This window comes from Phaethon lepturus, unplaced genomic scaffold, assembly GCF_000687285.1.
Source record: "Phaethon lepturus isolate BGI_N335 unplaced genomic scaffold, ASM68728v1 scaffold41618, whole genome shotgun sequence".
Classification (NCBI taxonomy): Eukaryota; Metazoa; Chordata; class Aves; order Phaethontiformes; family Phaethontidae; genus Phaethon; species Phaethon lepturus.
The window spans coordinates 2,428-18,428 of NW_010556426.1; the positions used below are offsets into that span (position 1 = coordinate 2,428).

At 42.9% G+C, this 16,001-nt stretch overlaps 1 protein-coding gene across 1 annotated transcript in view; it reads left to right on the top strand.

Moving 5' to 3' along the window:
• Positions 1-2,854: 2,854 nt before the first annotated feature.
• Positions 2,855-16,001, top strand: part of ANKRD29 (ankyrin repeat domain 29) — a gene marked incomplete at its 5' end in the record, with an annotated part of 24,605 nt that continues 11,458 nt past the window's right edge. Inside the window, 4 exons of the mRNA XM_010292468.1 lie at positions 2,855-2,965; positions 4,974-5,072; positions 7,310-7,408; positions 15,235-15,333. Of these exons, the coding sequence (XP_010290770.1) occupies positions 2,855-2,965; positions 4,974-5,072; positions 7,310-7,408; positions 15,235-15,333 (408 nt within the window). The remainder of the gene's footprint in view (positions 2,966-4,973; positions 5,073-7,309; positions 7,409-15,234; positions 15,334-16,001) is intronic.

A 16,001-nucleotide genomic window follows, 5' to 3' on the forward strand; every position in this document is an offset into this window, starting at 1 on the left:
AATTGTATCCAGTTAATCTCTTGAATTTCAACATTACCTCTCCCTAAGACGTATCTGATGAGACAGGATTGAGTTCATAACTGAACAACAGTAGTCAAGGCTTATGTCACATCCTGCAGTTTAAAACCCTTTTATTGATCAAAAATTATTCAATTAATCAAATTATTAATCCCAAAGTAGTGTCTTACATTTTACCTGCCAGTGATGTCAGTATTGCAGATATCACCTGAAAATGAAGAGTAAAGAGGTATAAACCCTTGGTTTGACAGCAGAAGAGAAACTGCCACATGGTACTCCTTGAGGCTGTCCTTGTAGGGTGCCCAGATTGTCTGCATGATTTTGCACATTCCATTCATCTTAGCAGGCAAAATAGCTCGGGTTTGTGTTTGGTTTTTTTATCTAATCATTACATGGTTGATGGTCTGAGTGTGCTGTGTGCTCTACTTTTACACAAGGAACCCCCAGCAACGTGGGGGCATGAGGGGAAGTACAAGTACTGGTAGCTGTCATTCCAAATCGGGTCAAAAGCATCACTGGAAAAAAACTGATTTGGTGTCCTTGATGCACTGCAGAATTCTTCCATTCCTTGGGTCTCATCCAAAGTATGAGGACAACTTTGCTGGAGAGCTACTGTAGGAATAACCGGGGGAAAAAAGAGGTAGGAATTTATGACTCATTAACATTAAAGACTTTGGACTTCTACTTCCAGACTAGGGGAACACTGGCAACTTAGTTCTCCTCTCTCCTCATGTAAAATGGTGAAAGCAGGTAAAAAGTATCTGAATACTGATTCCGGTTCCTGCCTACCTGATCGGTAAAGGCGTTGTTGTATGGTAGGCATAATAAAATGCAGTCACATTGCTCCTGTGCTTTTGTAGTGAAAACCAGGCTGGATGAAATAAATCTTTCCCTGTATGGATATATTGCCATACCCCAAAGCTTTCTAAAACTTTAAGGGACAGAATGAGACAGTAAAAAGTAAGGAATTTGATTTCCCATTCTGTAAGGTCTAAATGTTCTCTTGCAATAGCTTTCCACAGAGTGTCACAATAATAAAGACAATAATACAATATTCCTACCAGCTCTATAAATAAATAAGTACCTAATAAATCAAAGCAAAAAGGGCAACATGGGCCACTGTTTTTAGGTCAATTGTTTGCTTTTGTGTAAAATTTTAGTGGTTGTAAGGGTAAAGATAGGAAAAGACAGCTGCCTTGCCAGCAAGGAGGGTATAAACTGCTAGCTCTACTTTGGTCGACATTATCTACAGTTTCACCAGGAGAAATGTATTATCTGTAAAGGGAAGATCAGAATTTAGCCTATTGTGCTTGCTAAATTTTTCGGACTCCTGCCCCTATGTGTGCTGGTACAAGAAATATCACTATCAATTTATAGGAAGCGTCTTATAATTTATTGAATGGTTGAAACTTCTCTCATCTCAAACAGCTGCCAATTTTCCAACCTATGAATATTAAAAATGCAACCCATGGAAAGTGCTCAGTGCAACGGATCTGGGATAGAATCACACAGGACTGGCCTTGTGTCTGCTGGTTGCTGCGAGGTTTATTACCTGTGTGTCAGTGAAGGAAGCAATTTAAACTCTGCTCTGTGTGTGCGTTTTAAGTATCAACCATAAAACCGTTCAATCCTGATTCTCTACCGCATTACACGTGCGCATTGACATTTAGACATGGAGGAGCGTGTATGACATTTTCTGAGGCAGAATGATTGACTTTTCTATCCACTCTGCAGTCTCTCTGGGTTCTCCTGAAGGCAGGATTCACTGGAGCGCAAGGCCCACGGGTATTTTTTGACACTGCTTTGGTCTAAGATGACTATCAGTGGAACGATGCTTTCCTGAACTGTTGGTGGTTTGGGGCCTTATTCAGAAATCAGCGGCACGAGCCTGCGCTAGGATACGTACCGTTGCCATCACAGCGTTGTTTGCCCTCCGCACCTCACCGGTCGCAGGGCTTACCCGTCAGGGCAGCGTGTTGGCAGCCGCCTGCGTGGGTCAGATGAGGAGGTCAGGAGCAAAGGCTCTGTCTTCTTCTGCTCTCCTCCTCCTATGCTGGGCAACGATAAGTTGCTCCTACCCAGGAGAAGTCACACTGTGTCATTGTTTCTAGGACTAAGAAAGCCTCAGGAGAGCATTATATTACTACCAATTTGTTTAACAGTGGCCTGTGTTATCTAGATTTCACAGTTTCCTAAGTTTGCCTTACGTATTGCTTTGCATACCCAGTAAACGAATCTGTAAGTCTACAGACAGCAAGATTTTAGCCTTTTTTTTCTAGCGTCACCCAAGAGATACCTCATGTGCCCACAGTTACAGGGCGTTAGTTCCAGGGCGGAGGCAGACCAAACAGTATGGGAGATGCGTGAGCAGTGTTTTTCCTGTATTGGGACTTTACATACAGAAAAGAATGAGACAGCAGAGAAGATGTCCTGCAGCAGGACATGTCAGCAGGATGATTCAGCCTCTCTAACCATGCCCGGCCCCACCACAGAAGCAGACAATACAGGTAGCGGTTAGCACGTTGTGTTCTGTGGTGTTTCCCTGTGGATCTGGACTAGCATCGTCATCTCTCGTTACAGAGCAAACTAAGAGACATAGGCTGCCATGGACACAGGGAAGACCTGAAACAACATGAGGCAGCACAGGGAGACCGATCTATTGAACTGCACAAAGAAATTAAATTAGCTTCCTTTCCATGCCCTGGTTTTGAAAGAACAGCACACTAAGCTGGAACTTGCCTGGCTTGAACGCAAAATTTTCATGTGTGGGTTTGTCCAGTGTATCTTCCAAAGTGGTTTATTTCTGCCTTTTTTTTTTTTTTTTTCCTCCCACCAGAAAGAAACACCGCTGGCCAATGCCGCGTTTTGGGCTGCAAGAAAAGGCAACCTGGCTCTCCTCCAGCTGCTGCTGAACAGCGGGCGAGTAGATGTGGACTGCAAAGACAGTGTACGCACAGAGTGCTCCTACACCCACAGCACTGATTTTGCATTGCTTTCCACAGCCCGCTGAGCCGAGGTGGTGGCAGGGATCTAACATGAGACGTTTGAGAGTCTTATGGCACTTAGGGATGATTTAAAACCTTCTCTTGTCAGGAAGCGAGTTTGAAACTCGAGATAAAATAGCGCGATGATTTACATCAGTGGCAAGGGTCAGGAATTTGCCAGCGCTCAGAAATGTGTCTTACATAGTTATTTGTGGCGCTGACATTAAAAACACAGATCCTAGCACCTCGGGCTTTTCTTTGCAAGAAAATGTCATTGTAGTAATAAATCACAGTGAAGAGTCGACTCAACCGAGCCCAGGTAGCAATGATTCTGTCAGCTAGCAGAGGTCCTCATAATTAGTTGGGTTTTTTTTAAAATAACCCTGGACCACAGTTCCCATGTAGGCAATGTAGAAGTTTGCATTTGATGTGCAGCAGTTCCCGCCCTGTGTGGCATGTCCTACACCCAGCGGTACCATCAGAAGAACTGCTGGCCTCCTAACTTCTTCCCACCCACCCCCACCCAGTATCTCCTGGACTTGGCACAAGCATGAAGGCACAGTACAATTTCAAAGCAAAGAGAAACCCAGGCACATGATAGAAAGATTGCACGGGGATTTCCTTACTGTAACTGGCACAGGTTGGAATTAGTTTTGTGATTAGAAATGGGTTGAAAACACAGATAATGGGTATGTCTTGCTATTCTGCCTGCAACATATGGAGGGACACTTGACTCTACTAATCTACTGCAAAGAGCAGGGGAAAACCAGGGTTGAGAAGTTCCCAGGTTACTTTTGTTTGGTGCCGGGACTGACTTATTGGGAGTTGTGCCTGTGTTGTACAGGATTTAGTGCCACTTCCAGCCTGGAACATGAACCTGCCACAGATTCTCTTACTTTGAATACCTTCAAAGTGCAAGAGATTTTCTAAGCCCATTGACTTTAACCTATCTTTTCATTTTAATTTCATTTTTTCCCTGTAGGTAAGTATTTGTCCTGCAGTACTTCTGGAGCTGATGCTATGACTGTCATTCTGTCAGGGAGGGAAGGATGTTCAGATGGGGGCATGAAGTAAACAGGACAGGGATCAATGTAAAGAAATAAGGTCCACTACTGCTCGTTTTTTTTCTCAAAAGAAGGCTAACTGGTCAAGAATTTTTACAATGCACTGTAAAATATCCTGATTTATTAATTATATCAGACATACACATTTTCTAGACTAAAATATTTTCATACAATTAAGGCTGCATGCTTCTTTTTTGTAATGTCACATGTTCCTTCTTTAAACTGAACTGGTGTGTGTGAATGTTTTAGAAGGGTGAATTTCATCCTTATGCATGTGGTTTCCATGTATTGTCTGTACAACACATACATATAAGCTAACTCTTACTTGGTTCACTGGAGGATTGACCTTATGGTGTCCTGACGGAACTTGAATGCATAGTTCTGGTATGGAAAGTTCTCTCATATAATGTGAAGAGTCATAGAACGAGTGTGCTCTCATCATTTGGATAGGGAATTAGTATTCAAATCACTTGGACCTTACTCCTGACTATGACTCAGAATTAAATGACTCAGCTAAGTCACTCAGCTCCTGTGTCTAAGGTTATTCTTCTGGAAATGATGCAATGATCTGTGAGATTCTCTGATAAAAATTCTGTGTATAAACCCAAAATATTCTTGTTATTCTTGGTGCACTTATTTTGGCACAATGAGGTGAAGTCATTGCATACGTATTTGTCGAACGGTCAGCCCCCAGCACTGCAGGCAAGCCTGCAATGTTTTTGCTTTAACACCTGCTAATTGCTCATTTTCAAAGTATTCTTGAGAGTAAGTTTTAAATGATAGCAAGTTTTTCAATGATCATAAGCTTCCTTCAGCTTTTCAGAAGAGGTGCTCTCTCTTCCAGCCAGCCTGATTTATTGCTGGAAGTGTCTGTCAAAGGTACTGACTTGTTTTTCCTTACTCCCAGCTTGGCACAACAGCTCTGATGGTAGCATCTTACTATGGACACATAGACTGTGTACGGGAGTTGGTGTTGCAAGGAGCAGATATCAATCTGCAGAGAGAGGTAGGAGAAGTTCTGCATTCAAACGGGGATTGATTAAGTGACCCTTGGTTTATTACAAATAATAAAAGAGTGTTGTCTGTTGCTTTTTGCCAATTGCTTATTTGTCACTTGCTGCACAGTGCATGTATAAACAGGATCTGTTCTCCTGAGGATGTCAAGGAATCAGATGTCTGGAGTTTGTAATAGAAAATGAGATGTCAGAGGTACATTTATAAATAATTCATCAAACATTTCCAGCACATCTGGTTGGTGAGGGGCAGTTACATCTGAGATGTAACCCCCCCCAGAGTTACACCATTTATGCATCTGCAGTTTTACGTATTGGCACAGTAATTTAGAGCTCTCAGGACAGGATAAATGATCAGGAGAAGTCCCTCACCTTTTGATTTGCAGAGTCTGGTCATTAAAATGGAGTGGATGCCATTGCTAGCCCGGGGATTATTTTGTCTTGGTATGCTTTAGAGTTCCTGCCTCTTAGTCTGGGCCAAGTCATCTCTAACAATCACTCAGCTTAAGCACCCACACTCTTCCCTGCATCTCCGCGTTGCATTCAAGGCATTTCTTGCACCATGACATGCTTGCCTGTGGAAGGGACACTGTCAGTGGATGGTTTTGGAAAAGTGCCTTCCCCTTAAACTCCGTGCAAATGATTGTAAGGAGTACCTGCAGCCACTCTGGTCTATGTGCTGGCTACACAGAGAGCAGAACTACTCTGGGACAATGAGGGTTGTACTGGTCCAAGGAAAAATGCAATTTAAGGAGGGCATGCAGTAACATGGGGTGGTGGCAGGCAGCGCAGGACAGGAGTATGCTCGTCACTTTAACAATACAAACAAATGTTTCTCACTTTCCTTGGTTACCTGGAACTAAAGCATTAATCTCATGCTGACATCTCCAAGTTACTGAGTCAATGAATGCCACATTTGATGATGTCTTTGCACTTACTGGCCTAAACTTGCTCTAACCATGACTGTCAGTGTCTTTCAGTGGCATCCTGTTCCAAAAACACATGTATTTAAACATGTCCTTTCCCTTAGGTAAACATTGGTTGAAAAGCAGCAACAAAAGGAAAACTTGAGAACAGTTTTATGGAGCTGCTCTTGAGTATCACTCAGGACACACTGATTCAACAAGTCAACAAAAAGAGAAACAGTGAAATCCTCCAAAATCACTCTGTTGCAGAGAGGAAGAAAAACAGATTAAGTTTAAGCCCTAAAGACCAACAGCACTGTTCTGAAAATAAATCCACATACTCTAACCAGTGCTCTTGTACTCTGAAATTGTTGTGAAGCTTGGGGAAGTGAGAGCCCCACAGATGTGTCTGGGAGAGTGGGCTCTCAAATGGTCTCTAGGGGCCATGTGCTATTGTAAAGGCTTTTGTCACTGGAGTGAATTTCATGTGTAGCTTCCCTTTCCTGCACTGTCTACAAAGTCAGGAAAGCCCCCTTTCCCTTCCCTTCCCTTCCCTTCCCTTCCCTTCCCTTCCCTTCCCTTCCCTTCCCTTTTTCTTCTGTACAGCCATTAAAATTTTATGTATACATTTTTGGGGTCCTGATTTACTTACATTTTAATGACAGTATTTTAGACAACTAGTGTAAAATATGGGGTTTCAGTTCTTCAGTGAGGTTAAGGGAAAGCAGGCATTGCAGGGCTGGTTATAGTTGCTTGAAGGCTGCTTGGCTGGATGGGGAGCTAGTGCTGCAAGAGAGAAGGATGACTTACACCAACAGTAGTCTCATTTTATTAGTGGAGAGTCAAGCAAGGTGGAGCTCTGCTCTACTAAATAACCACCTCCCTGGTCTTTCCATACCCTGATCCAAATCCATGCTCTGCTCCTGTTTGTCTCAGGTTGTACCGGTAGGTGGAAGAGGGGTTGGTTTCCAATTGGCTGTTCCTCTGTTGTGCAAGACTTCTTTTCTCACTCTGGGCTTTTTTTCCCTATCTGGCGACTGGGTAGAAGTGACCGAATCCTAAGAGGTCTATATTAGAAACTCTGTGCAGAAGTCCCTTGTGAAATTTGGGTTTTACTCAAATGTATGATGCTGGACAGATTTCTCAGTGCAATGGGAAGAAAACTGATGTAAGAAACCTGGTGTCCTCTGGAGTCCTCAAAATCATCGTGTGTTTTCAGTTGATATTCAACTGATTGTGCTCAATACTTTTTAATTTGAAATGTGTATACTTCAGTCAAGTGCGTTATGTGTTTGGGTTATTTTTAATCAATTTTTTCCTTACAGTCAGGTGCAACTTCTCTGTTCTTTGCTGCACAGCAAGGCCACAACGATGTAGTGAAGTTTCTCTTTGAATTTGGAGCCTCCACTGAATTTAAGAATAAAGTAAGATGATGGCTCTATTTTTGCATGCTGATACATTCTGACAATCAAGGCTGTTTTTTCCTATTTACATGAAACATGACATGGCAGCAGGAAGATGATAAATAGATTTCCTCACTTGAACGTTTTCTTAGTCATATGAGTAATGCAACATACTGTGAAAAGATTAACTTGGGACTGGCTTTTACTACCTAGACCTAATGGCATAAGCTGATCAAAGATCAGTCCATTGATAGTGATATCAGTCTTTCTTCTTGAGCTATCCTCCAAGACAAGAAAAAGGATATTTTTGTACCTGTTAGGTAGGATCCCATTTTAGGTGTATATGTACTTCACTTGCATAGAGTGAAATTTCCTCTGCATTGGGATATCTCTGTATGCCACCATAGGATACATAAAAGTATAATGGCTTCTGTCCTTCCTAAATTCCCATTTACCCATCTGTGACAAGAAGATGAAAAGCTCCTTAAAGCTTCTATTTCTTTGTTCAAGCAGGTCCTTTTTCAAAATCTTCTTAGAATAGCCAAAAGCACAGATGGCAGAGCCTGGGTCTGGTTCGTCACCCCACATGGAGTGAACAGCATTAAGAACAGCAGTTCACCACTGACAGCAGTGCATCAACTCAATTTCTTTGCCCAAGGCAGTACTAGCGCCTCTGCTTTCAGCAAACAGAACCAAAAGCAACATATTTTTATTAAATATTCTTGCCCTTGACATGCTGGCCACATTTCTGAGCATTCCCATAATCTGGGGAGGACACTTGCCAGTCACTTACCCTGGGATCCATAGCGATGTGCTTGAAGAAGGAGGAATAGTTCTCTACTCTACAGTAACCAATTTTTCAAGATGTTATAGTCTGAGATTTGAATGATTTCCTCAACTCATACATGCTTTCCAGAGTCCCTGAAAATATAGGCTTTAAATACTAAGGGAATTGATGGAACATCAGAGACTCAACTCCTTATGCTCCAGCGACTGAAAATCCTGAGGTTTTGTGGCCAGCGTCCACACATGCCAATGCAGTAGGATTCTGGTACCCCGGGGAGCTATGCTTGTGGTAAGCAACTCTCTGACCACAGCAGCAATCAGTAAATTTAAAATCATGAATGAAATTGTGGCTGTTTAACACAACATGGAGTGCAGCTGTAGGAGGTTGCAGTGTTAAATACAACAGCTGGATTTTAAAGCACTGGATAATCTCATGCGGGACAGAGTTATTGGGAGAAGCTGCACATTAAAAAAAGGGTTGCTCCTCAGTCTTTTATTTCAGGGTATAGGTGAGGGTTAGCAAGATTCAGAAGGATTGACTGAGGGAACTGGGGTGGTTTAGTCTGGAGAAGAGGCTGAGGGGAGACCTGAAAGGTGGTTGTGGTGAGGTGGGTGTTGGTCTCTTCTCCCAAATGGCAGAACGAGAGGAAATGGCCTCACATTGTGCCAGTGGAGGTTTAGACTCAATACTAGGAAAAATTTCTTTACTGAGTGGTCAAGCATTGGAACGGGCTGCCCAGGGAGGTGGTGGAGTCACCATCTCTGGAAGTATTCAAAAAATGTGTAGACGTGGCACTTCAGGACATGGGTTAGTGGGCATGGTGGTGTTGGGTTGGTGGTTGGACTTGATGTTCTTAAAGGTCTTTTCCAACCTTAAGGATTCTGTGATCATCTTCTCTTGCATTCAGCTGTGTACAATCAGGCGAGTGAACTTTCACTGTCCTGTGTGTCACCTGGCCTATAAAAAGGCCACAAAGCCATGCTGAAGGAGCAAAGGTGTCCCAGGGGTAGGGAGAGCCTGGACTACTCACTGCAGCTCAGCGTGCAATCGGGCAGTGTTTTTGCAGAGGCAGGGAAAGCAGTGAATGCAGGAAACTTGGTAAGGAGGGAAGACAGAGGCTGAGTACCTTACTCTGTCTAGAGGGACAGTTACATTTTCGCCAAACCTTTCCACAGCCTGTGAACTAGGAGTTTGTGAAGAGGCAAAGACTTGGCCCAGGAGCTGAACAGCAGGTTTGAAAATGTCTGATCTTTCATGACAATGTATGATCTTTTATGAAACATGCAAATATACTGATGTAAGTCACTAGGGCAGATAACAGGGAGTAACAACCTAAATTACAAGAAAATATTCCTGCTTTCAGCCCCTCCTAATTGCTTCCATCTTTGGATAAATGCAGGTTTGGGCTCTACTGTTGCTCATATTGAAACTTCGCTCCCAACCCCCATATTTCTGCCTGCCTCTTCTTCTGAATTGAGACCTGACTTGGCCCATGTGCCAGTCCACTATCTTTTAAGCTGCAGGTTGCTTTTCCTCTCCAGGCCACAGTTTTCTGCTGTTGCCAGTCAAGCTGGTCATAAGACAACACCAACTCCCATGGGACGTAACACGACAAATGGGCATGCGATGTGTATGTGAGGCTACTTTCCAGCAGCATCAAATGTGCCTGTCCAAGCACTCCCTCCTTCTCATCTCCTCTTCAAGAGGTGTATCAGTCACTTTGGCACTCACAGTATGACACGAACTATAGTGCCTGAAGAGGCTCTTAAAAGCTGAACAAAGAATAGCTGAGTTAAAATTAATCTGTGCAAGATTAAAATGACACTGGTTTAAGAAGTTGAGGCTTAAAAAGTTGAGGTTAGCTATCATGTCCATGTCCTCTTTGCTGAAAAGATCTGCTCTCTCTGAATAGCAGTACGAGGGCTTGGCTAGGTTCATCATTAATGCTGGGACCTATCTTGGAAATTGCCATGTTCATTCTTTCACTCATTCCTTGCCTGGGGACTGCAGCTTTTCTTCTGAAATGAGGATCTAGACACAGGAATCCAAATGCTTACAGCTTCCAGGCTGGGCTTTGGTAACCCACTGAATTTTTTAGACTGAAGTTGGGTGGGAAAGCAACTTGTACTTTGTGCAGCAGTGTGTACCTGAGCAGGAGGCACCATTGGGAACATACTGCATTCATAGTACGTATCTTCCATTGGCCTTCTAGTGTGTTTTTGTATTGGTTCAATTTTCTTATTTAGTACTGTGGTGTTCATAGCTTGGAATTATTCCATCAGACCATCATTCTATTAACAGGTGACTAAGATAACAGGCTCCTCCACCCTCCCAAAACCCCAGAAGCAATATAACTGACAAAATATGCCTTTTCAGGTCATAGATAAGGCATTTGCTGATTAAGACACTCAGCTGGGAGCAGCGCTGTAAAAGATATGGCCGATCCTGGATATTTTTAAAGGGCACTGCAAAATTAATCCATTTGCAAAGAAGTTCTTGTTATAATGAAGACACGGAACTGAAATAAGAAAACAAATTGAATGTATCCTAGGAAACAGGGACTTTAAATCAAGGAAATGCAAAGCCCAACATCTTATTTTTCATGTACTTCTCTGTAAATTGTTTACTACATTTGTTACTCATATACGAGATTGCTGGAGAACTATCTTAACATTGGCATTCAGTTCTTGTTACCCCTTGTATCATTAGAGTTCATACTCACTGCAACAGGCAAAGCAAACATCCTAAAGTAGTGTAATAAAGTAATAGGCAGTAATTGCTGAGCTGGTGAAGAGAATAAATAGTATATTCAACAGCAATAATAAATAGTAATATTGAAGGTTATGATATATTTCTTATAAAATACTTATTTTTCAATAATATTATTCTGCATTTTCCCAGTCTGGCATCCTTAGAAGTATGCATCATAAATTGAAACATGCTCTCTTTTCTTACTCTGAGGCATGTTATAAGCATGTGGATTCTTAAAAGAATTTGCACGGTGGCATGTTTTCTGGGCAATACTGCAGGTCAACAGTATGTCAGAGGCTGTTTTTCAGCAGGTGGTGATTGCAGAAGACCAGTTCCTCTCCCTTGTAGCATATTTCAGAGATGATAAAACACCATATAATTGTAAGCTACTTTCAGGTGATGATGACAGAGGTGAAGGAAGAAGTAGGCAAACGGCAGGGAATTCGCACCAGATAGCGTGGTCTTGGTGGGTGCTGCTGGTACAAGTTCTTCCATGGGAGACTGGCAGCTGCTGCATGTGCTGCCAGTGGGGAGGACAGACTGGGTGGGGATAAGAAAAATGGTTTCAGAGGAAGAACTGCAGAGGTAGCTGAGAGAACTGGCTCCTACCTGAGCTGGAAGGGTTTGCAGTGAAGGATTAATAGAAGCTACGCTGTGTCAGGAAAACAGGATATGAGCGAGAAATAAACCCAAGGCAACGTGCCTTCACTGAGCTACACACTGGCCTTGGGCCCACTACAGAAAGGCGATTGCCCCAGAAGTACCTCTGTGGTTTCTCATGTGTCCTTGCTCCCACGTGCTGCCCTGCTCACAGTTTCCAAGAGGTTTGCCAGTACCAAAGATGCTGCTTCAGCCTTTTTGCTCAACTCAGCTGAAGCCAAGAAGGAAAGAGGGAATCTCATGGCTGAAAGAGATCTTAAAACTCTGCAATTTACTACTTTTTCATAACTCATCTTCCTTCCCCATGGCCTGTAAGACATTGGGGTCTCCAGCTAGAGCTTGCTGGAGGAAAGTGTAAGAGAAAGCAAGCTCAATAGGGGTGAAAGGGGACTGAGGTTTTCTCCTCCTAAGAAACCGTGGACCTTCACACTGTTTGACAATTCCCTGGTTTAACTGAGTGCTGTCTTACCTCAAGGTCAGTGGAAAAGATTCCTGGCCCCATCTTCCCTTTCTTACAGCAAGACCTATCTCTGTTTATCACAGTGGTACACCCATCCAGAGCATGCAAATGAACCCCAGCCTTTTCTGTTGAATGTATTCAACTTCATAGGAGATACTCAGCAGGGCAGCTCTTAGAGCCCAGCTGTCTTCCTTATCAGGGACCAAATCTTTGAGCCAAGGAGTTGTTACCCAATTCTTTCTGACTAAGTAAATATTTGATCAGGGTGAACAGCTGGAACTGGGGACCACCCAATACTTTTTTCCAATCCCTGGGCTCTGATCAGGGTGATCTAGGAAACTTGGTCACTCTAGTCTGAAAGATCTAAATGGTGTATTTTAGAAATACATTATTATTTCAAAAAATGTATCTGCCTAAAACTGTTCACTGGATTCAACCAAACACTTGGTCAGGATCCCCATTTTGAGACACTTAAACATATCCTGTGAGAAGTATCTCCCTTCTTAAACCTCAAGCTGTGACATCTCCCAAGGTGGGATCACACAGTTGTACTCCAAGCGTTGGGCGTTAGCTCCGCTATGCTAACTGCGGTTTGCTTTGCAGGCCTGCTTTTTATTTGGGACCTGTCTTTGGTTCCCTCCAGAAATTATGTTAATAACCAAATTGTCTTCTTAAAATAACAGGACTTTGTCGAGAACACAAGAAGTTTAGAAAACAAAAAACAGACCACAAAGCAATAAACAAACTACTCCCACACACAGCTAACAGAGCGTGTCTATTTACCCTCCACATGGGGAACCTCAATTTTTTAAGTTTCCTATAACTCATCCTTCCCTGGCTCTCAGCAGAGGACCTCCAACTTGGATAGCACAGTTTCTCTCTTAACTCACTAACTTTTCTTCTTCCATTTCCTTCGGGGGAAGAGTCTTTAAAAATGTCTCTGTTTTTGTTTGTAGCCCTTTGATCTGGTAACTCACTACTCGAGCAAAATGGCTGTCAGCTGATTGGAGACAGGAAAGAGGTTTCACGAAGCTATTAGCTTTTGCCATTGTCTTTTAAGTGTGTACAAGGTGTTTTTTTAATCCAGGAACCATTGTGGCTGCTTTTGTGTTTTATTCCAGCAGTTCCTATTAAATTAGGGTAGTTTAATTTCAAAGGAAAGTCTGATGACTCATTGTAGCTATAGAGTAACTTAATTCCACTGACGTGATTACACACTATATTTACTCAAATAATCCAGAATTAATATGCAGTTCTTAGATTGTCACATAACAGCTTCACATCTGTGACTTTGCTGACACTCAAGCTTTGTTTGCTTTTCAGTGTTGTAGGGAGGACGGGTAAATAGGAGGTTTTGAGAGTAGCTATAAACAGTCCCTGTGGGTTAGTTCAATCATGTCAGAGCTTGAGTTTTCATGAGGTTATTACAGGCATGAAATAACACCACAGATTAATAAATTTGATTGGCACTTCCCATTGTAAAAGATCCATTTTGGCCATTTGGGCTATAACTTCTCTTGTGGATATCTGTCTGTGGAAAAACAAAACTTTGGAGCTGTTTCAGAGAACAAGTCTGAGGGAAAACACAATCTCTTGTCCACATTAATAACAGCTCTAGAAACCATTTATCTGAAATACTTTAGATAGCTTATCTTGTGAAGGAGTGGCTTGAGACAGGGAGAAGGCAAGGAAGTAGAGAGAAGACCTCTGGTGTGGATGGTTTGGGGTTTGCGTCATCCTTGCATGATGGCATGGTGCCATCCCAGTGTCGTGGTTTAGCCCCAGCCGGCAACTAAGCACCACGCCGCCGCTCACTCACTCCCCCTCCCACAGTGGGGCGGGGAAGAGAATTAGGAAAAAAACCTCGTGGGTTGAAATAAACACGGTTTAATAGGACAGAAAGAAAGAAGGAAACAACAATGATAATACCAACAAAGGGATGTACAAGAACAAGTGATGCCCAATACAGCAATTTCTCACCACGCAGTGATCGACAGCCCGTCCCCGAGCAACGATTTCCGCCCCCCAGCCAACTCCATTTATGTACTGGGCATGACGTCATATGGTATGGAATATCCCTGTGGCCAGCCTGGGTCAACTGTCCCAGCTGTGCCCCCTCCCAGCTCCCCATGCACCCCCAGCCTCCTTTCTAGCAGGCCAGCACGAGAAGCTGGACTGTCCTTGACTACTCAGCAACAACCCAAAACATCAGCACATTATCAACAGTTTCTCATCCCAAATCCAAAACATAGCCTCACACTAGCTTCTGTGAAGAAAACCAGCTCTATCCTGGCTGAAACCAGGACACCCAGGCAGAAGATATGAAATGCCTCTCCATATCAGTGTCAGAAATAAGGGTAATTTTTGAGTGGGGCATAGTGCATTTAACAAGATGGCAAGACTCACATTTGCTGTCATAGCTATTTCAGCTGGCTTGGAGTCATTAGCCAGCAACACTGAGGTGTTTCCCTTCTCAGATGGCTCCCAAGGGAGCGGCTCTACAAGCAGGATTTCATGCATGTGTCTAGGTCTCCCTTTAGTGGTGATCTGCAGCACCTATAACCGCCTAGGATTGCTCCTACCTGCAAGGATCACTTCTTCAGCAGACGTAATGGGGCCTTCACTGATGGTCATGGGTTTGGTCTGATGCACACTTCCACAGTTAGCTAGCGTGCTTTAAGATGTATCCTCCCTACTCTTCTTCAGGCCAACAATCAACAGATGAGAGGCAGGACATGACAGGGCATGAGGTTAATGCCAAAGAAGGGTAGATGATCAGTAGGCTTTGGAGCAGGGGAAAGGTGTGCTGTCCTTCAATACGTGGAAGAGCTTATCAGGGGTGGGTGGTTTCGTTGTAAAGGGAAGAGACATGGAGGATCTTGGAGTTGTGAAGGGAACAAAGCTTCTAGTGGGAAGGCAGAGGGTGAGGAACAAAAAGCAGAATTTTCTTGGTTTCTGTCCCTCACTAAAAAAAACTCAGGAGAAAAATGGTAAAGTGACAGGGCCAAGTTTACAGATTTATGGGGCAAGACTTGGTACTGCAATTATGAAAGATTCAGTAACCAGTCACTACAGAACTGCTGTGAGCCAAATTTTGAAAAGCCTTAAAATTTTCGTATGTTTTATGGTGATATTGAGTCCAGCACTTGCCCTCTCACCTGAATGTACCCATTCTTTGCTTTTTCACAGGATGGAGGTACTGCTCTTCTAGCTGCTTGTCAGTACGGGCATGCAAAAGTTGTGGAAACTCTGTTGAAGCACGGTGCCAACATTCACGATCAACTTTATGTGAGTTATTTGACACAGATAATATTGACAACACTGATGGTGGAACAAATGTGCTGTTGGTTGGACAACAGCGGATACTCTGGCGCCAGCACTGAGAATGGTGCCAAACGTTGCGGTTTTATAGTACTCTACTCTTCTAAGATGTGAATTTTGTAACTGTCTGCTTTTCAGACAGTAGCACAAAATCAGAAACGATGATGTGGCTGCCTTTTAGTTCATTATCTCTATGAAGAATATGTACCAAATCTGGATCAGATTTGTGCTATCCGTCAGCCTTGAAGAAAAGACCATGTCATGTTCCACCATGATTTGCATTGCAAAGAGAAGAGTGAATAGCTATAAAGCCCCTGAGGTACTAGAGAATCAGTTCATCAGTTTTCTTCCAGAAAAAATAGTAAAAGTTAAAATCTTTAAACATCTTCAACAACTTTTTTTAAAATATCAGCTAAAATTATATTATTCGCTATTTGTGCATCTCTAGCTTGTCAGTGCTTTGGGCAAGGAATGGTTAAAATGGCTGAACTGACGTTGTTTTTAGTTGACTTTCCAGAAAGCTGGATTGAGCCTATGAAGCACTGGATTTAATTTACTCCAACAGAGACACAAATAAGTTGAGCTTTTCAGCATTTGACAGAAACGAGCAGCAGATTTTTCCTCCACTTCCCATC